This window comes from Pipistrellus kuhlii, unplaced genomic scaffold, assembly GCF_014108245.1.
Source record: "Pipistrellus kuhlii isolate mPipKuh1 unplaced genomic scaffold, mPipKuh1.p scaffold_m20_p_15, whole genome shotgun sequence".
Classification (NCBI taxonomy): domain Eukaryota; kingdom Metazoa; phylum Chordata; class Mammalia; order Chiroptera; family Vespertilionidae; genus Pipistrellus; species Pipistrellus kuhlii.
In genome coordinates, this window is record NW_023425460.1 from 44,046,414 (window position 1) to 44,068,493 (window position 22,080).

Consider the following 22,080-nt stretch of genomic DNA (forward strand, 5'->3'; position numbering starts at 1 on the left):
AGAGGACTTACACTGGTCTCGAGATTTCCTGTAAAGCTACAGTAATCAAGACAGATGGTCCCGGAATAAAATTCAATAACAGATCAATAGACCAGAACAGAGTCCAGAAAGAGACACACACCTATATTTTGATTTTCAACAAAGATGCCCAAGCAATCCCCTGGGAAACAAAATCTTAACAGATGGTTAAGGATTAGCTGATGTCCCCATGGAAAAACTAAATCTCAACCATGGCCTCACGTCAGACACAAAAGTCATCTGAGAAGAAAGAAGCTAAATGTAAAAGGTGAAACCATGAAGGAACCCAGGGGAGAATGTCTCGCCGATGTGGCAGCAGGCAGAGATTTCTTAGGGCACAGAAAGCGGTCGTCATTAGGAAATCTTACCTGAAACTTGTGGTCATTGAAACCACCGAGAAGACACAGGAAGCGTGGGAGAGAATATCTGAAAGGGCTGGTGTGTGGAGCGCACCAACTCCTGCAGCTCAGTCATGCAGACACGTAACACAATGACAATGGGCAAGCCATAGGGATACACACTTTACCAAAAAGACACGAATGGCCAGTAAACCTACAAAGGCGCTCACCATCATTAGCCACCAGGGAGACGCAGGTTAAAACCACAAGGAGATACCGGGGTGGCGAACATGACCGAGACCAAACAGCAAACACTGGCAAGAAGGAGGAACGCAGCGATGTGTGATATAAAACAGCGTGACCACTTTGGGAAAAGTTCTGGCAGTTTCTGAGGAAACGGAACACACACCCACCTCACGACTCACTGACCCTACTTGCAGGTGAAGTTACCTAAAAGAAACGAAAATATGTTTGCAAAAGGATCTGCACAGGAATGTTCACGTAGCAGCCAAAATGTGAGACGAGCTCAGGTGTGCATCCACAGGGAAGAGCCAAAGGCCGAGGTACGGTCAGAAACTAACTGCTCAGCCATGAAAGGAAGGACCTCGGGCAACAAAGCAGACCAATTTCAAAACCATCTTCAAGAAACTGAGTCTGACTGGGTAAACCAAAGCCTGCCTGGCTCCCTCAGGATGGGGATGAGGGGCAAAGGACACAGGCTATCTTCTGTGGTGGTGGTCACAGTCTACATTCTGAGAATGGTTTGGGTTCAGCATAAGCATTTGTCAAACTCAGCAAATGTCTACTTAAATTTGACCATTTCACCGTATGTAAATTTTCTATCAAAAGAAAAAACTAAACCAATATTGAACTCTAGCTACTTCAGCGGGAAGTATGCTATTGTCTGTAACTTACTCTGAAATGCATAAACACCAGAACAATTGATGGATGGATGGATATATGGGTAAATGTATGATGAAACACAGATAGTAAAATGTTAATGGCAATTGAGATGGTGGATATTTAAATATTGATATGTAATGTCCTATTCCTTTTGGCAACTTCAATCTTTATAATAAACTAGAGGTCCAGTGCATGGATTTGTGCACTCAGCCTGGCCTGTGCCCTCTCTCAAATGTAGCAGTGCCAAACAGACAGGTGGCCAGGGAGGAGCCCCAGCTGGGGCTGGTGCAGCTCCAGTTGTGAGCCCGGCTTCTGGTGAGCCACTCCCTCTGTAGGAACACACTGACCTCCAAGGGGGCAGCTCCTGCACTGAGCATCTGCCCCCTGGTGGTCATGCACATCATAGTGACCGGTCAACTGGTCGTTCAGTCCTAACAGTCCTTACACTTTTATATATATATACTAGAGGCCCAGTGCATGAAATTCGTGCATGGGGGCGTGTGTACCTCAGTCCAGCCTTCACCCTCTCCAATCTGGGACACGAGAGGGATGTCCGACTGCCATTTAGGCCGGTGTGGACAGGGAGGAAGTGAAGGAAAAGAGAAGGAGACAGGGCGGGCACAACCTCTGACCAGCCCTGTCACTAGGTGAGGCTCACGCTGGGAAATTTGGAGTAAGTGCACCACAGGTCTGTCGCTGGTCCCCAAATCTTCCTCCTGGGGCCCAGACACACACATGCGGGAATATGCACAGGAGACTGTGCACCTGGCCTGCCCTTAGGTCAGAGAGGATGCCGCAGCCTCTGTGGGCCCTGTCCCCAGGGCCACCACACTCCCATCTGCACAGCATTCCTGTTGGGGAACTGTGGATGTCACCCCACCTCACCCATGCCCGTGCAGCTCCACCACATGGACCAGACCCCCCAACCAGGAGCACTGGAGCCCCGAGGGCCTGATGCCTAACATCTGGCCCACAGTCAGGACCTGGGGAGATGATGGACAAGGTGGAGCAGGAGCCACACCTGCTGACAGGTGAATCCTCCTTGAGACTTCTGCCCCACAGCCACAGGGCCCTCCCACGCCTTAGTGCCCCAGGAAACACAAGCCGCCAAAGGCGCAGTCCAAGCTCACACAGAAGCACACCCTGCCACCGAGGGAGGGACGGGAGGTGTCTGACTCCGCTCTGGGACAGGAGAGGCTCACACCACTGCAGTCTGCAGACACCAGCAGAGGACAAGCAGCAAGTACTGTAGTTTCCAAGTGCTGGCTGATGTGATCCACGTACATACTGCAGACTATACGGCTATTGCTTGCACTAAAAAACCACATAAAAACATAAGGCACATGACCATGTGGCGGGAGGGAGGCCGAGCCGCTCTACTGTGGTCTGAACAGAGGCACGTTCCACATTTAAAACAGACACAACAAAGTGAGGGCTCTTGTCATATATTATGGACATTAAATCAGTGTTTGACAAATTTTTTTATATGGGCATAATAACCTCCCAAGGGTTAAATAACACTTTCCTGAATATTTTAATTTTAGAATCCTGATTTTCTTTCAATGCAAATTCAATACTGAGCCTGATCTCAAAACAAATTTTGAGTGAGGCCAAATTGCTGACATTTAACAAATAAGCCCATGACTAAAATCATCCAGAAATCTCAATGTCAGGGCTGTTCTGCCCCCACTCTTCAGAGGGCACCCCCAAGTGGCAGCTAAGCTCCTCAAGGATCCTGTCTCAAATTAGGGGCTCGAGGGTCCCCAGAACAAATGGGCTAGAACCAGAGCATTCACCCCTGTGTCCCGGAGAAGCACTCAGGGAAGCACGCCGCCCCTGCCCACAGATGCCACCCCTGCCTGCAGATGCCAGCCCTGCCCACAGATGCGGGGCCTTCTCCAAGGCAGAAATGGCTGTGCCGGTCAGCCTGGGAATGCCTTGTGCTCTCCTCCTTGCTTGTGCTCCTGCTCTCGGAGTCCCCCAACATCCCTCAAAATCCCCCTTCCCAGGTCCCCCCAAAAGTTTCCCGAGCCCCTGAGAATGGGCCCTTACAGCTACAACTCTCGGCCCTTCAATGGGCTCACGCCAATCTGGTTGACTGTGACCAGCATTTTGGGGAAAGAAGGAGAAGAGAGTAGACACCAGCAGCGCCCACCCCAGCAGCACACAGAGGTCTGTTCTGGAACTCAGGTCTGGGCACAGAACCCCAACTCTCAGAAAGCGTGAGCTCCAGTCGGCACAGGCGAGACGCGAGTCCACTGAGACGTGTGCTTAATATAGAAGGAAAATGCCTAATGCTTAAAGTAATGCAGACAAGCTTGTATTCCAAGACAACCTAGAATATTCCAAGATGCACACTGCTAGCCAGCCAACTGGAAGGGCATCCGTGTTATGTGCAGGTTAGGCCTCAGAGTGGGCAGAGTGCCAGGAGGGAGAGGGACAGAGGAGCAGGGAGAAGAACAACATCCCAGCCTGAACCCTCTCCAGCAACCAAGGCCTTGGACAGCTACTCACAGCAGGAAGCTAAGATGAGGGTTCTTGCCCCTTTCCATCCAGGGCTGGAACCCCCAACTCCCCAGGAACTGGGTCCTAGAAGCCAGAGCAATGCCCAGCACTAACCCATGGCCTCATTCTGAACCCAACCTTCACCCTGCAAAGATAGCCACAACTCTTCCTCTGTGACCCCGAAAAGCACATTTCACCAGCACAGGAGAGGTGCCGGTCCTCAAGGGGAGGAGACTGGAGCAGGGCACCCCCCTCGGCCCACAGCCTGACCCTGGCTGGTCTTCCCGGCTCCACCAACGTGGCCGCAGAGGCAGGGAGGAAGCAGGCTGCTGGCGAGAGGGGCCTGGGGAGCTGCTCAGGAGCCACCATGGGTGAGGCAGCCGCGGGGGTGCAGGAGCCCTGTCCTGGAGCCACCCAGAGAAACCTGTCCCAGAAGTGCCGTGCATGGTACAGGAGTAGACAGGGCCACATTATTAAGTCAGCCAGGCCCTTCGGCAGCAAGTGTGAGAGGCAAGCTGTTGTACGAGTAAGAAAGAAACCAGGCAGCCAACACTTCAGGGTCCCCCACACCTGTGCCCCAGAACCCTGGCGGCTCAACCACCCAGAAGGTCAAGGCCCCCTGGGCATGAGCAGGGCTGGATGGAAAGGCAGCCCTGAGGGCGGCGCCAAGGAGCAGCTGTCTGAGTTCAAACTTGACTCCTCATCAACGTAAACACTGCTCACAGAATTTCAAATAAACGACTTCTGCGGGGAAAAGCCTAGAAGTAAATACACTCAGATGGTTGTGGTCTGCCTGGGGAAGTGGGATCATTCTAGTCTTTTCCCCTTTTCACTAGTTTCCAAATGACCGTGGATGTGGTTAGATTGCTTTGGTTACTAATTTTACGATTTCTAGCCGGGTCAATACTGTCCATTCAGTGCCCACAGCTGACAGGTGTCCTTCCTGTGGGTTCTGCAGGTGCCCCAGCTTGTGCAAACCCTCCCCACCCACTCTGGCCTGAGTGAGCCCATGCGGTGAGTGCCTGTCTCCTCCTAAAGCCCACCTGGGATGATGCCAGTCTACTGTAGCTGCCGGGCCTCCACGGGCCTCTCCAGCGGCCCACGGGCAGGTGAAAAGGACCAGCACTCAGGAAGGAAACAGGAGTAGTCCAAATGCCTCCGACTGGCAGGGCCTGGCAGTCCCCGCAGAGATGGGCCAACACCCGCCCAGACATGGACCCGATGCTCAGAAGAATGCCCCTAACGGTAATGAGCCCAGGACCGGCGCACCAGAGCTCACTCCTCATCTGGGCCCTCGGTGAACATTCAAATGTCTTCATGGGCTTTCACAATTCCAGGAGTGGGCTCAAGAGAAACTTCATCTGTCAAACTGCAGACTTACTGTCATTTCAGCCACACTCGGCATTTTGTATTGTCTGCTCAGCTGGAAGGCTCTCCGACTGGAGCCACTCGCCAGCCTCCTGCACCCATTCACCATGGCTTCCCTCCTCCCAGAGTTTTGGGTGGCATTCCACTGACGACTATAAATTAAAGGGGAAACCCAGGCTCCCCAAGCCACAGCTCTCTTGCCAGGGCCAGCCTCAGTCCATCCATAAACCAAAAGATAGCCATCCTCACTGGCTCACATGACGTGCCCCTGTGCCCAGAGGGCTCCCACCACCACTGGGTCGAAGTGGGGGTCCAGGCCCTCGAGGGCTTACCACATGTGTGCTCGTCATGGAGGACATGGTCAACCTCATCGAATAAAACATTTTAATAAAACTTCAGTTGTTTTTAACCAGAGGGAATTTATGACAACACAAAAGGAAAAGATATGGAAAGTATCTGAATTTCACATCTACTGTGGCCAGAATTAACCAGATGTTCTCAGATGTCCAATGTTTACAAGAATTTAAAAAAGAGACTATGAATAAGAAAGTAACATTGCAATCTTGATTTATGGCCTCACTTTTTACAAATATATGCAGCAAATTTACACGTTTGGGGCAATAACATTTCAATACTCATTATTTTTTCACAAAAGTGTTTAATAGTTTGATTGAAATGGAAAACTCAAGGCTTTCATTAAAAATAGCTTAATAATTGAGTTGATCTCATGGAGCTGCTAGGAATCATTCTGGAAATATTAGAACTTAACTGCCAATACTCGTAAAAGGGTTTCCGTGAGAAGCACGTAGATGAAACCGTAACTGGCTCTTGTAGAGACGGAACCAGATGAACACCAGAAGGACCGCTGAGGTCTCCGCCAGCACGTAAAATATGTCTCTAGATGTTGTAATTGAGCAATAAGTTATCACATGATGATTCAAAAAAAGTGGGAGTATAAGTCACAATGTTTTTTCTTTTTTTTTTTCTTTTTTTTTTTTTTCAGAGAGGAAGAGAGAGGGAGAAAGAGAAAAAAATATCAATGATGAGAATCAATCATTGGTTGGCTGCCTCCTATAATACATGGCCCTTACTGAGGATCGAGCTCACAACCCAGGCATGTGCCCTTGACCGGAACTGAACCTGGGACTCTTCTATCCACTGAGCAAAACTGGCTAGGGCCGTAATATCTTTTTTCAATAAATGTTGCATTTAAAGAAAATTAAATAATGAATTTTATTTTAAAAAATATTTGTAATGATTTCAGAGAGAGAGGGAGAAGAAGAAACAGACAGAAACATCAATGAATACAGAGAACCATTGATTGGCTACCTCGTGCACTGGGGACTGAGCCTACAACCCGTGGATGTACCATGACTGGGAATCAAGCATGAACTCCTGATTCATAGGTTAATACTCCACCACTGAGCCATGTTGGCTGGGGTTTTAATTCTTTTGATATTTTTCTTATATTCTAGCACTGGTTTTCTTTTTCCTTCTTTCCTGAAAAGTACAGAAAATAATGGCACATTCTATTGACACTCTTAAATTTGATGAAATTTGGTTTATCTCCGTCCCATTTAGAATTACCTGGTGTAAGGGCTGAGAAGTGGATTTGGATGTTTTTACCACACTGTGTCAGAACACACTAAATAACCAATCTTCTCCGACAGAAATGCCACCCTCGTTACGTGCCGAGTTCTCGTGTGCGTTCAAGTCTCTTTCTAGGTTCTAACATGGCTCACTGACCTTTCTCTATTTCCCCACTTTCATTGCAGTAGAACTGACATATAACATTGTCTAAGCTCAAGGTGTACAACGGGAGGATTTGATACCTGTACATACAGTCACAGCTACATAACGATGTTTGGTCAACGAGGGGCAGCATAGATGATGGTGGTCCCCTAGGTCAGTGGTCGGCAAACTCATTAGTCAACAGAGCAGCAAACTGCCCTAGATTATAATGAAGCTGAAAAACCCATTGCTCAGTGCCGTCATAGCTGTGATCACATGGTCCCAGCACAACACTCCTCACTGTATGGTGATGCTGCCCATTGTGTGAAGTGCAGCCCCTACATTTATGTACAGAAAGTGAGACTAGATGATGATAATAAACAGCCACGTTACATGTTTGTGCATTCACTACACTTTCATCATTATTTTAGAGTGTATTCTTTTACTTACAGAAAAAGTTTGGTATAAGCAGGAGCTGTGTTACATTGGCAGTAGCCTCATACACCCCATGTGTACAGTGTGTCTTGATGCATCATTTTCTCTTGTGCCTGATTGACTTGCAGGCTGTTTTATAAATTTAGCCTAAGTGTACATTGTTATAAAGTCTACATTCGTGTCTAGTCGTGTCCTGACTTTCACATTCATTCACCCTTACTCCTTGACTAACCCAGAACACATTCTGTCCTATAAGCTCCATTCATGGTGAGTGTCCTGTACACGTGGAGGCAAAACTGAGGAATGTCACTGCCAGCGGAGACCGAGGAGACACGGCGACTTAATGCAGGACGCTGGGCGGGACCCTGGGACAGAAAACGGCCTCAGCAGAAACCTGGTAGGACCCAAATAAAGACTGTTGTTTAGTCAGTACTGTGGAACTGATGTTCATTTCTCAGCTCTGACAAAGGTACCACTGTTGTGTCTAATGTTCATGGGAGGGAGGAACAGGGACTCTGCGCTATTGCAGCCTGGCTGCAAACCTAAAATGTTCTCAAACTAAAGAGTTTTATAAAAGTTTCTTCTTTTGAGAAAAAGGTGGGATTTCTTGTTTCGGTTTTTGAATGGTGCTCCATGCATTTCCTTCCTGCTTTTGCAGAGTGTGGTGTGAGGATCGGACTGGGGCATCCAATCTTGATCCAAGAGGGACTTCCATGGGCACAGGGAATAGCAGGGTGGGGGGATGAGAGAGAGAGCTGGACCCCGGTAACACTCCGAGCCACCAGCCCACCAGCAGCCACCCCCTCCAAACCTTCCACTGCATAGAGGGTTAACGGTGATTTAAGCCAATGTGAATAGAGATTCTGTCACTTGTGTCCTGACACTGTTTCCCGGGAGACCTGTCAGATTTAAAGCTGAACAAAAGTTCTGGACACTAGTCCATAAAGCTGCAGTCAGTCGTTTGGACCATAAAATTTTCGGTAATTGTTCCCAATTGAAATATGTGTTTACATCTAGAAACAAAATTGTTCATCACTCTGTGTACACTTCCTGTTTTTGCGGTTGTAGGTGAAAAGGAGGGTACCTGCTCTCAAACTAAAGAGAGAAAAAGGTCCAAGAGAATAGTTACGTTAACATCCAAACTGAACTGCTCTTCTCATGTCTCAAGTCTCATCTTAAAAAAAAAAAAATAACATTCACATATAATTTGCCAAACGAATGAATGAATGACTGTTGAATGATATAATCAGGTTTTTAATTTATTTTTAATTCAGAGGACTACTCTCACCAACCTGAATTATACCACACATTACACAAAATTATTCTAATTATGAAAACTTTAGATGTCATACCAGAATCTGTCTTCAAAAAAACGTAAAGCCCAAATCAATATACACACACTAAGAGATTTCAGTAAAATGACAAGGCAGAATATGAGTGACAATCTGGATAAGTTAGATAGAAATTGCCTATATTAAAAATAAATGCCATTTATTGAGCGCCTATCCCTCAAAAGTTACTAATTCTGCATAAGCTGCCTGTGCCTTCATCCCTCCGTCCTCTCCTCAACCTTTCACTGGGTTCAGCTGCATCGTATAATATAGATCATGTTTCCCAAGTTCATGCCTGTGTATCTGATGATCACAAAGGGGTTTCTTCTGTTCAGATGGTAAGTGTCTCCAAACTGAATTTTGCTTGGCAGAGGGGGATGTGGCACTATCCAGTGGACACACCTCCTTGACAACTGAGTCATCGAGTACCAGTTACTGAAGCCCTTCCTCTTAGCCCAGCCAACCAGCCCAGTGAAAAGGAGCACAGCCATGGCAGAGACAGTCCAGGTCCCTGTCCTTCCTCCCTTCTCCCTTTTGGGCTTAGCAGTCTGGGTGGGGACCAGCGCATGGGGGAGTGGCCCTCATATCCCCTTGCTACCCTTTTCTTCAAGGGTGAGGAGAGGACTGTCCTCTGGACCTGCGCCTGGTTCTAGGATGGGCATAGGATCCCCACAGGAAAAGTGGGCTTCCACATATCCAAGCCAGTATGGCCATCCCGGGCCCCTCACTGTGGAAGGGTTGGGAAGAGTCAGGTGGGATCATCTGGGAAAAGTCTTCTGTTGTGCAAACAGGAGGGCACAGAAGACACAGTGTGGGGCAGCAGGGGAGGTGGGCATGGGTGCCATGCATTGTGGCAGCCTTGGGAGGAGCCCAGAAACAAGGAAAGAGTGGGGTACCAAGGGGTGGCCTCAGCTCTTGCTACACTGAGGCCCAGGAGTTGGTGGCCTAGGTGCTTCCTTCCTCGGGGCAACAGTCTGGGCAGGAAGTCCAGAGCTTGCCATTTGGCGATAGGCCCCGCACGGGGCCTGAGCCAGAAGCAATGATCTCTGTGAGGCTGGCAGCTACCCACTCCTCTCTGTGGCGCAGGCGCAAAGAAGATACTGGTCCTCAGCGCATCAGAACCACACCCTCTTCTAAATCAACGTTTTGCTCTGGGTCCTTTATTACTCTGAGCAACTCACAGACTATGACTTTATGTATTTTAAAGACCAATGTATACTTAAGTGCGATAAATGGAAAGTAGGTTCCATTGGTTTGAATTAAAACAATAAAAATATGTTAAATATACAAACCAACGCCCAACATACACACATGCTCGTTTGGTCTCCTTCTTGGAGCTATAAAAAGTCCAGTAAATGCTACTTAGGAAGTATTCCTTCACAAACCAATGCCGAACACCGGGGCCGAGGAGGCAGGTGAGCTGCAGTCATGGACTGCGCCCGACACGGCACAGATGATGCGCTCCCAGGCTCAGCTAGGGCAGAGAACACCTAACCAGACAGAAGCCGCAAAAATGAGTTTTCACGCTCTAATTTTCTTTTCTTTTTTTAAAAAATATATATTTTATTAATTTTTTTATAGAGAGGAAGGGAGAAGGATAGAGAGAAACATTGATAGAGAGAAACATCAACCCGCTGCCTCCTGCACACCTCCCACTGGGGATGTGCCTGCAACCAAGGTACATGCCCTTGACCGGAATCAAACCTGGGACCTTTCAGTCCTCAGGCTGACGCTCTACCTGCTAAGCCAAATCGGTTTCGGCTAATTTTCTTTTCTTACACGTTGGCCTCAAGTTTCTGTTTTTACTGCCAATATAAGCTGTTGGGAAAATTTATTTTAAGCAAAAGTATTGTCATCGTGTACAGTAACCAGAATCTACAATTAGGGGCTTCAAGGACCTACAACTCGGCAGGGTGGAGGCACCCACAGGCCCCGGAGGCGGTCTGGTAGAAGGTGGCTTGGGTCCTCCCAGCATTCTCCTCTGAGAGCAGGACCCGTGTCACCATCATTCTGTCACGGCAAGTTCCCTGGGCTCCAGCCCTGACCCTGGCAGTCACTGGGCACCCATCTCAGCAAGGGCAGGGGTGGGCAAAGGGGTATAGCTGTTAGTGGCTGCCAGGCGGATCCTCTTCCCGACAGCAGCAGCAGGGCTCCAGACAATAGATGGACTCAGCCACCCCTTCCTGGGCCCTCCAAGCCTGACTATTGGCCCTTCCTAGGAGCCACCTATTCTCAAAACTTCCTTTTCTGCTTAAACTAGCAAGAGTTGTTCTGTCTACTGTAACTAGAGGCCTGTAGCAGACCAAGAGCTACGGCTATAAAATAACCCCGCTATAGTCCTCCCGGCCCAGCCACAAGCTCTCAGGGGCAGGGTTCACCCCGGCTCTCCCTGGGAGCGCGTGCCACACCCTTGAGGGGGAGAGCACCACAGCGCACATCCCATGTGCACAGGACAGAGCTCAGTCTATGAGGCTGTAGGCAAACTACCCCAAAGTTAGGAAGTGTCACACCCAAGGTACAGAACCGACTGATGGGTGGTCTCTGGAATCAAACAGGTAAGCTGAGCTCACACTGTCTGGGGTAACCCAGGGCCGACCTGACCTGCAAAGCGGACGACCTGGGCAGCCTTCAGAGGTGGCTCAGTGGAAGCTGTTACAGGGCATTCTTTCCCTGCTCCATTCCTGAGACTAGTCCAGGTGCTTGCTGCTCCTCCTACTGTCAGTGGCAGGAGGTCAGGGAGGAGACAGCCGCTTCAGCGAGTGGAGTCTGTGGCGGGCACCACAGGCCCCGGGCGCTGCTGGCCAGGTCCCTCCAGATTCTTAGAGCTGCCAGCGGTGCTCAGAGACAGCAGAGCGCTCAGAGGAGCATCTGGCTAGAAGCTGGCTACTGCCAGCTTTGCCTTTATTTCAGCAACAAAATCGACAGATCTGCAGTAAGGGGACCTCAGTGGTGCCCAAAGACTACCCAAAGCTTAATCATGCAGGAAAGGGAACCCAAAATCAGGGCCACAAGCACTGTTTCCACCTCAGGGACCGAGGAGAAGAGCAGCTACATCGGCCTGCCCCCGAAATGCAGCCTCCACTGAGAAACAAGTGGGAGAAAGGCTCAGCATCAACCAAAACTAGGAAAAGCAAGGCAAAAGGCAGAGAATGAGGTTCTCTCACCAGCAGTTACAGCAGCAGTGGGCTGTGAATAACGCCTCCTGTCTGACTTCATTTAAATGCAGCCACCACAAAGGCTTGGAAAACAACGGAGAAAAATCAATGAAACAAAAGTTAGTCCTTGGAAAAGATGAACAAAATGACAAACCTTTAGCTAGACTGACTAAAAACAAAAGACTCAACTTACTGAAATTGGGAATAAAAGAGAAAGCATTATTATCAACCTTATAGAAATTAAAGGATTACAAGTGAATACTGTGAACAATGGTGGCCAACTGGATAACCTAGATGAAAGACAAATCCCAGAAAATACAAACTTTCTTTTATTTTTCTTTATATGCACGTGTGTTTGTATATATACACACATATACATGTATGTATGTTTTGTATACACACATATATATACACATATACATATACATATACATATACATGTGTATATTGATTTCTGAGAGGAAGGGAGAGGGAAAAAGAGAGAAACATCAATGATGAGAGAGAATCATTGATCGGCTGCCTCCTGCATGCCCCACCCTGGAGATAGAGCCCATAATCCGGACATTCCTTATCAAAATAACTATATCACTAATTAGATACAAGATTTGTAAAAGCTGCACAATCTAAAATAAAGATCTTTGAAAACCCAAGGAAAAAGTCTGAAAGTGATTCTACAAGTACCCGAGGAAATGCAAACCCAAGGATAACAGATGCATGTTACAGCCCCCTGGGTGGTCCAAAGGACTGGTGACACCAAAAGTTGTCGAGATGTGAACTAGCAGGTGTGAGTGTATACGTGTGTGATGGCCACCAATGGACACCGTATGAGGTGTACACATGTACACCACACATATACGTAACCCTATCTGGGCACACTGGCCAGGCACCCAGGATTGGCCCAGTAGAGGGCTCGGTGCTCAGCACTGTGACAGTAAGAAAGGGGAGCCTTCTCACTGCCCATTGGGTCTGTGAAGGCATTTGGCACATTCACTCTGTGGGTGAACTCCAAAGCAGCTAGAATGCCAGGTAAACCTCGTGGTGCTAGGACTGCCAGGCACAGGACAGGAGCAGGGTGTCTGTCTCACAAGCATGCTGCTGAGGGGGAGGAGAGCCCCGTATTTAGTACCTTCAGTGCAGGGACTTGAGGCCCATCGGTGACAAAGAAGGGCTGGCCAGGGGGTCCCTCTGCTCCATGCTCCGCACTCCGGGACCCGGGCAGATGTCGGGGCTCAGGGCGCTGCTTCCCCCGGGGGAGGGAGCAGACCCAGCACATGTGTCTGGGCCTGGCAGCCCCACCGGACAGCAGGGGCACGTGCAGACCCCAAGTCAACACCACTCAGCTTGGGATCAGGGCTTTCTCCGTGAAAAGCAACACGCGCCTAGCGTCAAGTTAAATTCCAGGAGGGAAGTGGCTGTTTATTCTCTTACAGAATAACTTTGTCCTTCACCCACAGTACAGGTTCCTGGTGCAGCAGTTGCCACAAGCACTGAAGTCACTCAAGGTCTGCCCCCTGGCTGTGCTGAAAACAGTTTGAATGGCCCACGGAATATACACAATGAGTTTTGGGCTTTTTGAGTGACTCTACAGGCTCTTCTCATTATAGAAAACTAAATTTAGCAAGGTTAGGGTCACAGCCACCAATTTTCTCGTAGAAACTGGGATCAATTTTTAACTTTCTCCCCATTTGGAATTTATTCCATTAAACAATAGAAATGGAAAGTGCATGTGTTGGTGCTTTCGCATTTGTTGTCCGTGGTTCCTCAGGAGGCAGTCCACAGCGGCCCCCTCCATGAGGGCCACTGCTGTGCGCCTCGCCGGGGGTGGACCCCTCCCTCCAAGGACACCGATGCTCCCGGACTACACTTCCCTGAGTTGCTCTGAGCTCCTCACCCTCCGGCCTAGCCTAAGCCCCCCTTCTTCCCTTTCCGGACTGACTCACTTATCAGTAGCTTTAAAAATACCGATACAGCACAGGCAGCTCGGCCGGCCCGAGTGCATGCAGGAGGAGCTGACGTCTACACAGAAGGCCCGCCCTGGGGAGGACACAGCGGGGCCAAGGCAGAGGCGGCGGCACTAACCACATCTTCCTAGAAGTGGGGTCATCAGCTGCAGTTCCCAGTGCATGAAAGACACTGGAGCTCGAACCAATCAGACACATGCTGCCTCTCAGCCTGCAGCTTCCTTCACTCACCACCCACGCCAGCCCGTACTTCCCACGCAGGCCTGCTCCCTGATTCAAGCCTCTGCTTCGGCCCCAAAGTAGCCCCAGTGGGCACCCCTTCCTTCCTCCCCCAGGACAGCTCCCATGCTCTGAAGCCTTTGCCCCAATCCTGGCCACTTGCCCCAGGAGGCCACCTGCGGTCTCCACGCCCAGGGCGTGTCTTGCATCCTAAAGTCCATCTCCTGTTGTGCTTGCAGCTGGGGCAACTCAGGGGCCAGAGCCAGGCAAGGCCCCTGTGTCCTAACGGTGGGCTGTGTCTCATTCCTGTAAGACAAGAAGAGCGGAACCCCTGCCTCAGAGGGCAACATGACAACATGCCAGGCTTCTCCACGCTGTGCAGTCAAACCATGGCTCAACCCGCTGGCTCCTGGATCTGCCTGGGCCCCCTACTCCTCTCACCCACAGCAAGCCCTTCTTGAAACATCCCTCCCAAACTCCCAGGATGCCCCTCTCAGGCCCCCCTGTCCTCACCTCTCCTGACTTCTCTGTTGCCTCATGCTCTGTGACATCACCTGCTCTCCAGACTTTACCCTACAGTCTGCTCCTGTCTTAGATTAGGATTGGTGGGGTGGGTGTAGAAAACTGGGGGGAGAGGTGAAGCAGGGAAGGCAGCACACAGGGGCTTTGGGGGCCTCCCCAAGGGGTGCTCCCAGCACTAGGCCGCTCTGCCCAGCCAATTCAGAGGATGCCCACAGAGGCAGTGTGCCAATGGGAGCATTGCTATGGTGGGGGGCCCCTTAGGGGTGCCCCTTGCTGCGCCTCCAGCCCCTGAAATGGGGCCCAACTTCAAGGAAGAGGTCACTAAATAAGAGTGAATGAAAGGCCACTGGGACCAGCTATTTTTTTTTTTTAACTTTTTTTTAAGTTTATTTTTTAATCTTCACATGAGGATACTTTTTCCATTGCTTTTCAGAGAGAGTGGAAGGGCAGGAGGGAGGGGGAGGGAGAGAAATAAAAACATTGATGTGAGAGAGACACATCAACCAGGTGCCTCCCACACATGCCCCTATTGGAGGAGGGAGTGAACCCACAACCCCGGTATGTGCCATTTTGCCAGTGACCTGGAATCAAACCTGAGATCTTTTGACACTCTAACCACTGAGCAACCGGCCAGGGCTGGGACCAGCTATTAACAATCCCTAAATATTAGCTCTCCTAGATGCCCCGTCACCTACACACCTGCAAACTCAGGCAGCACAGCAGACCCACCCGAAACCTGGAGTCTGAAAATGGGAGGACCCCAGGCTGACCTACATGGAGCCCAAACATCCTGCCCTAAGAACTTCCCCTCTGAGAACATCAAGTGCCCCTGGGCCATGAATGAAAGGACCGAGCTGAGGGCTCAGAAAGTTATTGTAGATGAGACTCTACCTGGTGACAGTCCTGGAGTTATCAAACTGGCCACTGGGGTGTTACTTTTGTTTCCTGGTTGGTCAGTGTCCACTGCTCACCCAGATTCTGTTTGCAGCTTTAATAACCACGACCCTCCTGTCCCTGCACACAGCCCAGCCACCCACCTCCCACCTGGACTCCGCACAGTATGTGCTGCCTGGATGCAGGGCGAGGGTAGTGACGGCGGTACAGCGAAAACAGGAAGTTGCAACAGATCTGAAAACTGTAACTGTGAAGGAGAAAAGAAAAGCAAAACATATGTCCCCACAAATTTGTGACTTGGACAGCTGTCATTCTTAACAAAATGCAGGAGGAGCTCGAACCAATCAGACACATGAGAAAAGGTTTTCCCTAAATGCAGAAAGGGGACCGTCGGAAAGGAAGTTCCGCATCACCCCAAATTACAACGCGGCAAGTGCAGAGGGTGCCCTGCCCTCAGGTGCTGGGTAAACGTTTGCTGCCCCGGATAAAGCCAGAGCCCACTGATGCACCCCAATCAATCCTGGGACCCCAAACAGGTACAGGACTCTGAGTGTCCTGGAGGGCAGCTTTGGGCAAACTAGGAGGAGTGCGTCTGTCCGTTCCCCGGCCCTTCTATGCCTGCCTCTCGGGTTCCCAAGGTTCTGCAGCGGAGGCCTCATTAGAGTTTTGAAAGCACTGACCATTCAACCCAGCTCTCAGTCCACACAAGCAGGCTCACCCACGTGGCTAGAGCTTCCTGACCGGAGTCTACACTCGCCCGTCTTACAGAGCCAACGGTCCCCCAAAGCCTAAGTAGGTAAGGGAGAGTGCTCGGAGCTGGGGTCCATGCTGAGCTGGGGGCAGCTGGCCCCACAGTTGTCCTCAGGACCTGTCCTCCATCTGCTCTGTGGATCCTGGGACTAAAGAGCCGTGTGGCTAACGAAACTGCTGGCCCAAAAGCACCCCCATGCAACCCCCTTCCAGGCAGGCCGCAGGGCCCTGAGCAGATGCCCCCACCCAAGGACAGCAAGGCTCAGAGATGAGAGCCGCACGCCCAAGGCCTCCAAGAAGGCCACCTGCCACGGGGCCAGCGGGGTCAGTCCCTGCGATGCCTCATCTGATGGGGACAGCAGAAGGCCAGGCTAGCGAGCATGCCTCAGAGCCTGAGTGCTTCGCCTCCAGGCACAGAGAGAAAAGGTTTTCCCTAAATGCAGAAAGGGGACCCACGTAGTGTTTCCTCTTGTTCTTCTAATAGGGAGTAGCTGGGAACATCGGACCTGACACCTGCCCCCATTGTCCTGTGATGGCATTGTGCTCACTCGGTGACGAGCCCAGGCCGGGAAAGCCACGTGCCCATCAGGAAGGTGACAGACCCTCTGCCCTGCAGGGCTGAACCTCTCATCCATGCGACTTCAGGAACACGGCTGCCAATTCACAGAAATTCTCACCCAATGACCAGGTGGGTGCACCACGGAACAACTCCCCACCCCAACCTCCAGGAAGCAGGACTATCAGAGATGCTCGGGAGGCAGTGAGAGAGGGTGGGGACAGCCCTCTGAATGGTTCATCACACCCAGAGGCTGGGAGCAGAGAGTTCACCTGTGCTAGGTGCTCTCTGCCCCAATCTGGGTGGGTGTCCACCTGGCCCATGGGCAGTGGAAGGGGAGGCTATGGACAGCCACGCCCCTTCCAGGGAGCCCTGCCTGCCACTGCCTGCACCTAAGGATTAATACTGTCAGAGGAATCCAGCTTCTCCAACTGCCTGGAGGACTGACTGCCCAGCCCCCCATGCTCTGACAGGGGCAGCGGTGGGCCTGAGCGCAGCAGTGTCCAGGAACCCAGCGGCCTTGCAGCTCTTTTGATTCCCCGTAGCTGTGTCTGCTCTGCCCCTACAACCATCTACACAGAACCCCGAATCCCGCCCCTGCCACTGCCCAGTGCGGGTCAGAGGCCAGCACACCTGAGTGGAATGTCATGTGATGAGATCTATATCAACAGGGAAGACGGAACGGACCGAAACACAAACCTGGAACCAATTCAGGGTGGGGCAGGGAAGTGCCGCACAGAGCTGGTGGCAGGAGGGCAAAGGGGCTCCTTGGGAAAGGAGGAGCACGTCCTGTCCGGGCCACAGAGGACCATCCAGCATCGCCACAGGTGCCGGCTGGGCACACAAGGCCATCCCTTGGGCACAATCAGGGACAGCTGATGGATCAACCAGGCAGCCCGAGCACTGCTCAGCCCTGGACACAGGAGGCCCTTGCCAGGAAGGAGAGGACAGAGACCTGCCAAGGAGGCACCCAGGGACACCTGACAACACCAATGCCACACACCTGTCAGAGCCTCCGTTCCCTCCGTGCTGGGTTTCCTTCCTACCTTCCTGACACACACATGGGCAGAAAGAAGTCACATGCCCACAGTTACATGTGATGAAAGGCAGAGACATCCACACTTCCCTACGTCACTGCATGTCCGCACTGACACTGGAGTGTGGCCTCCCACAGGGCCTTAGGGTGGATTTCCCCTCCACCAAGACCTGGCCCAAGCTGTTAAATCCCCTTCGGTTTCCAGAAAAACTACTGGCCATTCAGAGGCCCTGAGAGGAAGGGCAGGAAGGAGGCTAGTCTGAGCCCACACCAGTGAACCTGGAAACCAAAGCCAGGGCTGGACCTCCAAGACACAGGTCCAGGCACCAGTTCCCATGCTCCCAGGCCAGAGCGAGAGGAGCCAGGAAGGCCTGGTGGGCCAGGCTGCAGATGAAAGAAGGGGCAGATTAGGCATAGGCTTCTTGGTACCAGGGCAGGGCAGGGCGAGCCACCCAACCACAGGGCAGGGCGAGCCACCCTGCTCAGACAGGGAAGGACACTGCAGGTTACAGCTTGTGTGGCATCCCCAACCCCTCATTGGGACCTTGATGGCCCAAAAAGGCAAGTCCAAGGTCACAATGGCTCACCAGTAAGAGGCTGACCCCAAGGCCCTGCTCCTGGAGAGAAGGGGAACTTATTCATTGAAGGGAAAGCCAGAACCGGAGGCAGTGTTTCCCTCCAGTGTGGGAGGCACCAGTGTGCTTCCCTGACAGCCAGGCCACCTCGTCAGCCACGAAACTCCATGTCTGTGCAGCACCCAGACCAGCTTCGGTGTAGGACCTGTCACTCACTCCCAACCTGCTCCAGATCCTCTCAATCCTGATGGACATCTGGGGACCTGAGCCACTTCCCACATCACCGCTGGTCACATGCACACCCCACATGAAGTGAGGTCAGGATGGGACAGTGCCGCTCCACCCTGCCTGGTCTGCTCGCCTCCTCCCTGTGATGGATGGAGCCGTGGGCCCCTCCCAGTGGACACTCTGCCTCAGTGCCAGTTCCACCTCCCAAACCAAATGTTAAACTTTATAAAGCAGCGCAGGTGGGTGACCGAGATGCTGCTCAGACCTTCCGCTGCCTTTCTGACTGATCACCAGGCCCTGTGCTGACCCCGCTACTGGAACCCATCCTGGATCAAACCCACCTCCCAACAGGGGACCCTGCCACCAGCCTGCCCTGCAGACACTGAGGCAGTCAACATTTAAAAAGCCATCACCGTGGGAAGAGATCAACCAAAGAACTCGTATGCATATATGCATAACCCATGGACACAGACAGTGGGGTGGGGAAGGCCTGGGGCAAGGGGCAAGGGCAGGCTACAGGGATCAATGCGGGGAGAGGGGACATATGCAAAATTTTCAACAATAAAGTGTTTTTTAAAGCCATCACCCTGTAGTCCCTGCAGGCAGCACTGACCCCCATCATCTCCCTTTCCAGTCATTGGGCTCTAAAGGGGCAATCTGCTGGAGGCAGGCCTGGTCCGACTTTTGTACTTCTGAGTGATCCTAGAACAGGCCTCTCCCCGAAACCCGGCCATCGCCTACCAGAGACAGACCCCAGGGCTGTGAGGCCCCTCCTGCCCAGCTCCAGGAAGCACATGCAGGCCCCATGCTGATGGTGTGTGCCATGGGGGCATGCAAGCCCCAAACTCAAGTGGAGAGACCTTTCTCAGGATGCCCTGCCAGATCCCAGGCTGAGAGGCAGCAGACGTGTCCTGTCCTCCAGGGCTGTCCAGCAGGCCGCCCTGCAGTGCTCACTTCACTGGATCCAAACAAGAAAAATATTTAATACTTTACATCGAAGAAGTGGCTCCCCCACCCAGTGATCTAAACCCTCCCTCAGCAACTGGAGAGCCGATAAAAACAGGAAACCCCACAGATGACAGTGTGAGCTCTCGGAGGCTGGCCGACAGCTCACAGCTCCGCCTGTGAGATCCAGGACATCAGGCAGGAGGACCAGGAGGCGAGTGTGACTGCATACAGACCTTCGCCATGTTGACTTCCAATGAGAACCACATCTAAGGCAGGCATGGCACAGTGCTGTGGAGGGTGAGGTGTGCAGCAGAGAAAACTGTACCAAACATGGGGCACTATATATCTGATCCTACCACCATGGGGATGGGCGGGACCCCATCAACAGCCCCAAACTTGGGCAAACAGAAAGTACACTCAGGTCTCGGGTCACAGGCAGTAATGCCACAGACCATACCCATGGGACCAGGGGCCCAGGAGAGCAGGGAGGGAGACTGTGAGGAGCCGGCCCATCAGCCCCCACCTGCCCGGCACACCAGAGCCTGCTTTGGGCTGCATGGACAAGGACTGCTGCTTTCCCTATCTCTTGGAAGCCTAGGCACTGGCCTGCCCACTGGGCTTCCCCAGGCGACAGCACCGTGTGCTGGGCTCAGGGTCTGCGTCCTCTCCCTACCTCCTGGGCGTCCACATGGAGAGGCCTGAGCCTAGCTGAGCTCCCAGGAGGTGAGTATGGCTGGAAAAAGGTGGCAATGCTGGAGGTGGGCGTGAGAACAAGAGCCAAATGCTGGGTGTCCAAGCAGCCAGGAAGGAGTCGTTGAAGAGACATAATGAGGAGTGCTGGCAGGATGTGGGACAGGGCAGGTGTGCTGCACAGTGGGGCGGGCCCTGGAAACAGCGGGCAGCTCCTCCACAGGCTCTACAAGGAGTCACCAAGCGGCCGCAGCGCCCCTCCAGGCACATGCCCAGGAGAAAGAAAACGCACGTCCGTGCAAAAACCTGGGCATGAATGCTCATGGCAGCACTACTGCTGATGGCCAAGGCAGAGCAGGCCAGGCGCCCATCCTGGATGGGAGATCAGACTGGTGTGCCCAAGAGGAGATGAGCGCTCATCGAGAGCCAGGAATGTGGCTCTCACATACGCCAGCCCCGAGAACACGCTGGTGAAAGAAATCAGACGCAAAAGGCCACATGAGTGACTCCACGTGGGAAATGTCCTAGAGATGGTGGTTGCCAGGAGCTGGGGTTCAGGGAGATGGAGAGAATGGGGAGAGTTTCTTTTTCTGGGACAAGAAATGTCCTAAAATTGGCTGGTGAGAGGTGCACAACTCTGTGGGTACAGGAAACCACTGGCCGAACACAGTCATGCTGGGGTGTATGGCGTGTGACGACCATCTCAGTGAAGCCATCACCAAACAGAAGTCCTTGAAGAAGCAGGGACCCAGATGTCAGAGGCCCTCTGGCACACGTCCCAGTGCACCCCTCCAAGCCTGCTGTGCTGGGCAGAGCTGGGAGAAGGCTGAGGACGAGTGGTGGAAGTGAGAAAGCCCCACAGCAGCAGGAGAGCTGTGGCATTCAGGGAGTTTTCGGGGTGGGGCTACAACTAGGGCAAGAAGGACAATACTGATGGTGGAGGGAAGAGAGGAACCGTGCCCCGGTGCTGCCCACCCTGCTCAGCCCAGGGAGCAGCTCACAGACACGTGCTGCCTGCAAGGCCCTGAGAGGCCTGCGCCTCCTTAGCGATCCTCAGCAGAGCCCAGTTGCACAACCGGTCTGCAACCCCTGGGTAGAGGGCTGCGCAGGGGTTGACCAAGCAAAAAGGGAAATCAGCTCAAAGCTGACATTTAGCACTGAGTAAGTAGCAGGACAAAGTCCTTACAGGCAGACACCCGAAAGCAGGCTGTGCTCTCAAAATTCTGCCTGGCTAGGTCTCCTTCCCAAGAAACAGCCTTACCATGTAAGGGTGGGACAGCTCCGAAACCTCGGCTGTGAAACTTCCCCTCTCGGTTCACTCCTAGCCAACATGTAGAGAGCCTGAAGCTAGAAACCTCACTTGTCAAAATCCAACCACCCCAAGGAAAACAATTCGGTACGTGGCCCTGCCACCACCTTCCGGGCAAGCGGGAGTCCCCCTGTGGTTACAGAACAGCCACGGGGCTCTCTGTGAGCCTGGAAAAGACCCAGGCACCCCCAGCCATGTCTAGAACCCCAGGCAGAGAGTTGGCCACGCAGGTTTGGGAAGGGCCACAGCTAGGGCAGAGGTCACCGGAAGGAAGGCCCGGGAGATCTGGTGAGTGGTTAACTGGTCACAGCTGTGTTCGTAATAATACAATGCAGTGACTTCCCGTTCCCCTCCCACCCTCTCCTGAGTGAACCGTGGCTTTCCAGGGGGTGTCTGAGGTGCAATGACGTCCTCGCAGCTAATGCAACTTTTTCAGCTTCAGCTTTCCTGTTCCTACCTATTGATATATGGTAAATATTGGTAGTTGTAACCTACATAACTAATAACTCTCTGGGGTTCTCCATAATTTTTAAGAAAGCAAGAGGCAAGCATTTGAGAACCAGTGTATTGTAGTTATTTATCACACCTTCGTCTGTCACCGCAGGGTG

The 22,080-nt window shown here is 52.0% G+C and overlaps 1 protein-coding gene across 5 annotated transcripts in view; it reads right to left on the reverse strand.

Moving 5' to 3' along the window:
- The window catches only part of INPP5A (inositol polyphosphate-5-phosphatase A), a 125,803-nt gene that overhangs the window by 100,538 nt on the left and 3,185 nt on the right, over positions 1-22,080 (reverse strand). For 3 of the 5 annotated variants that reach the window (XR_006741738.1, XM_036439275.2, XM_045582164.1), the window contains exon 2: positions 15,531-15,614. The exons of the other annotated variants lie outside the window; for them this stretch is intronic. Coding sequence is in view for 2 of the 3 variants with exons in the window: in XM_036439275.2 (XP_036295168.1) it covers positions 15,531-15,614 (84 nt within the window). In the remaining variant the exon portion in view is untranslated. The remainder of the gene's footprint in view (positions 1-15,530; positions 15,615-22,080) is intronic. 5 annotated transcript variants of the gene reach the window in all.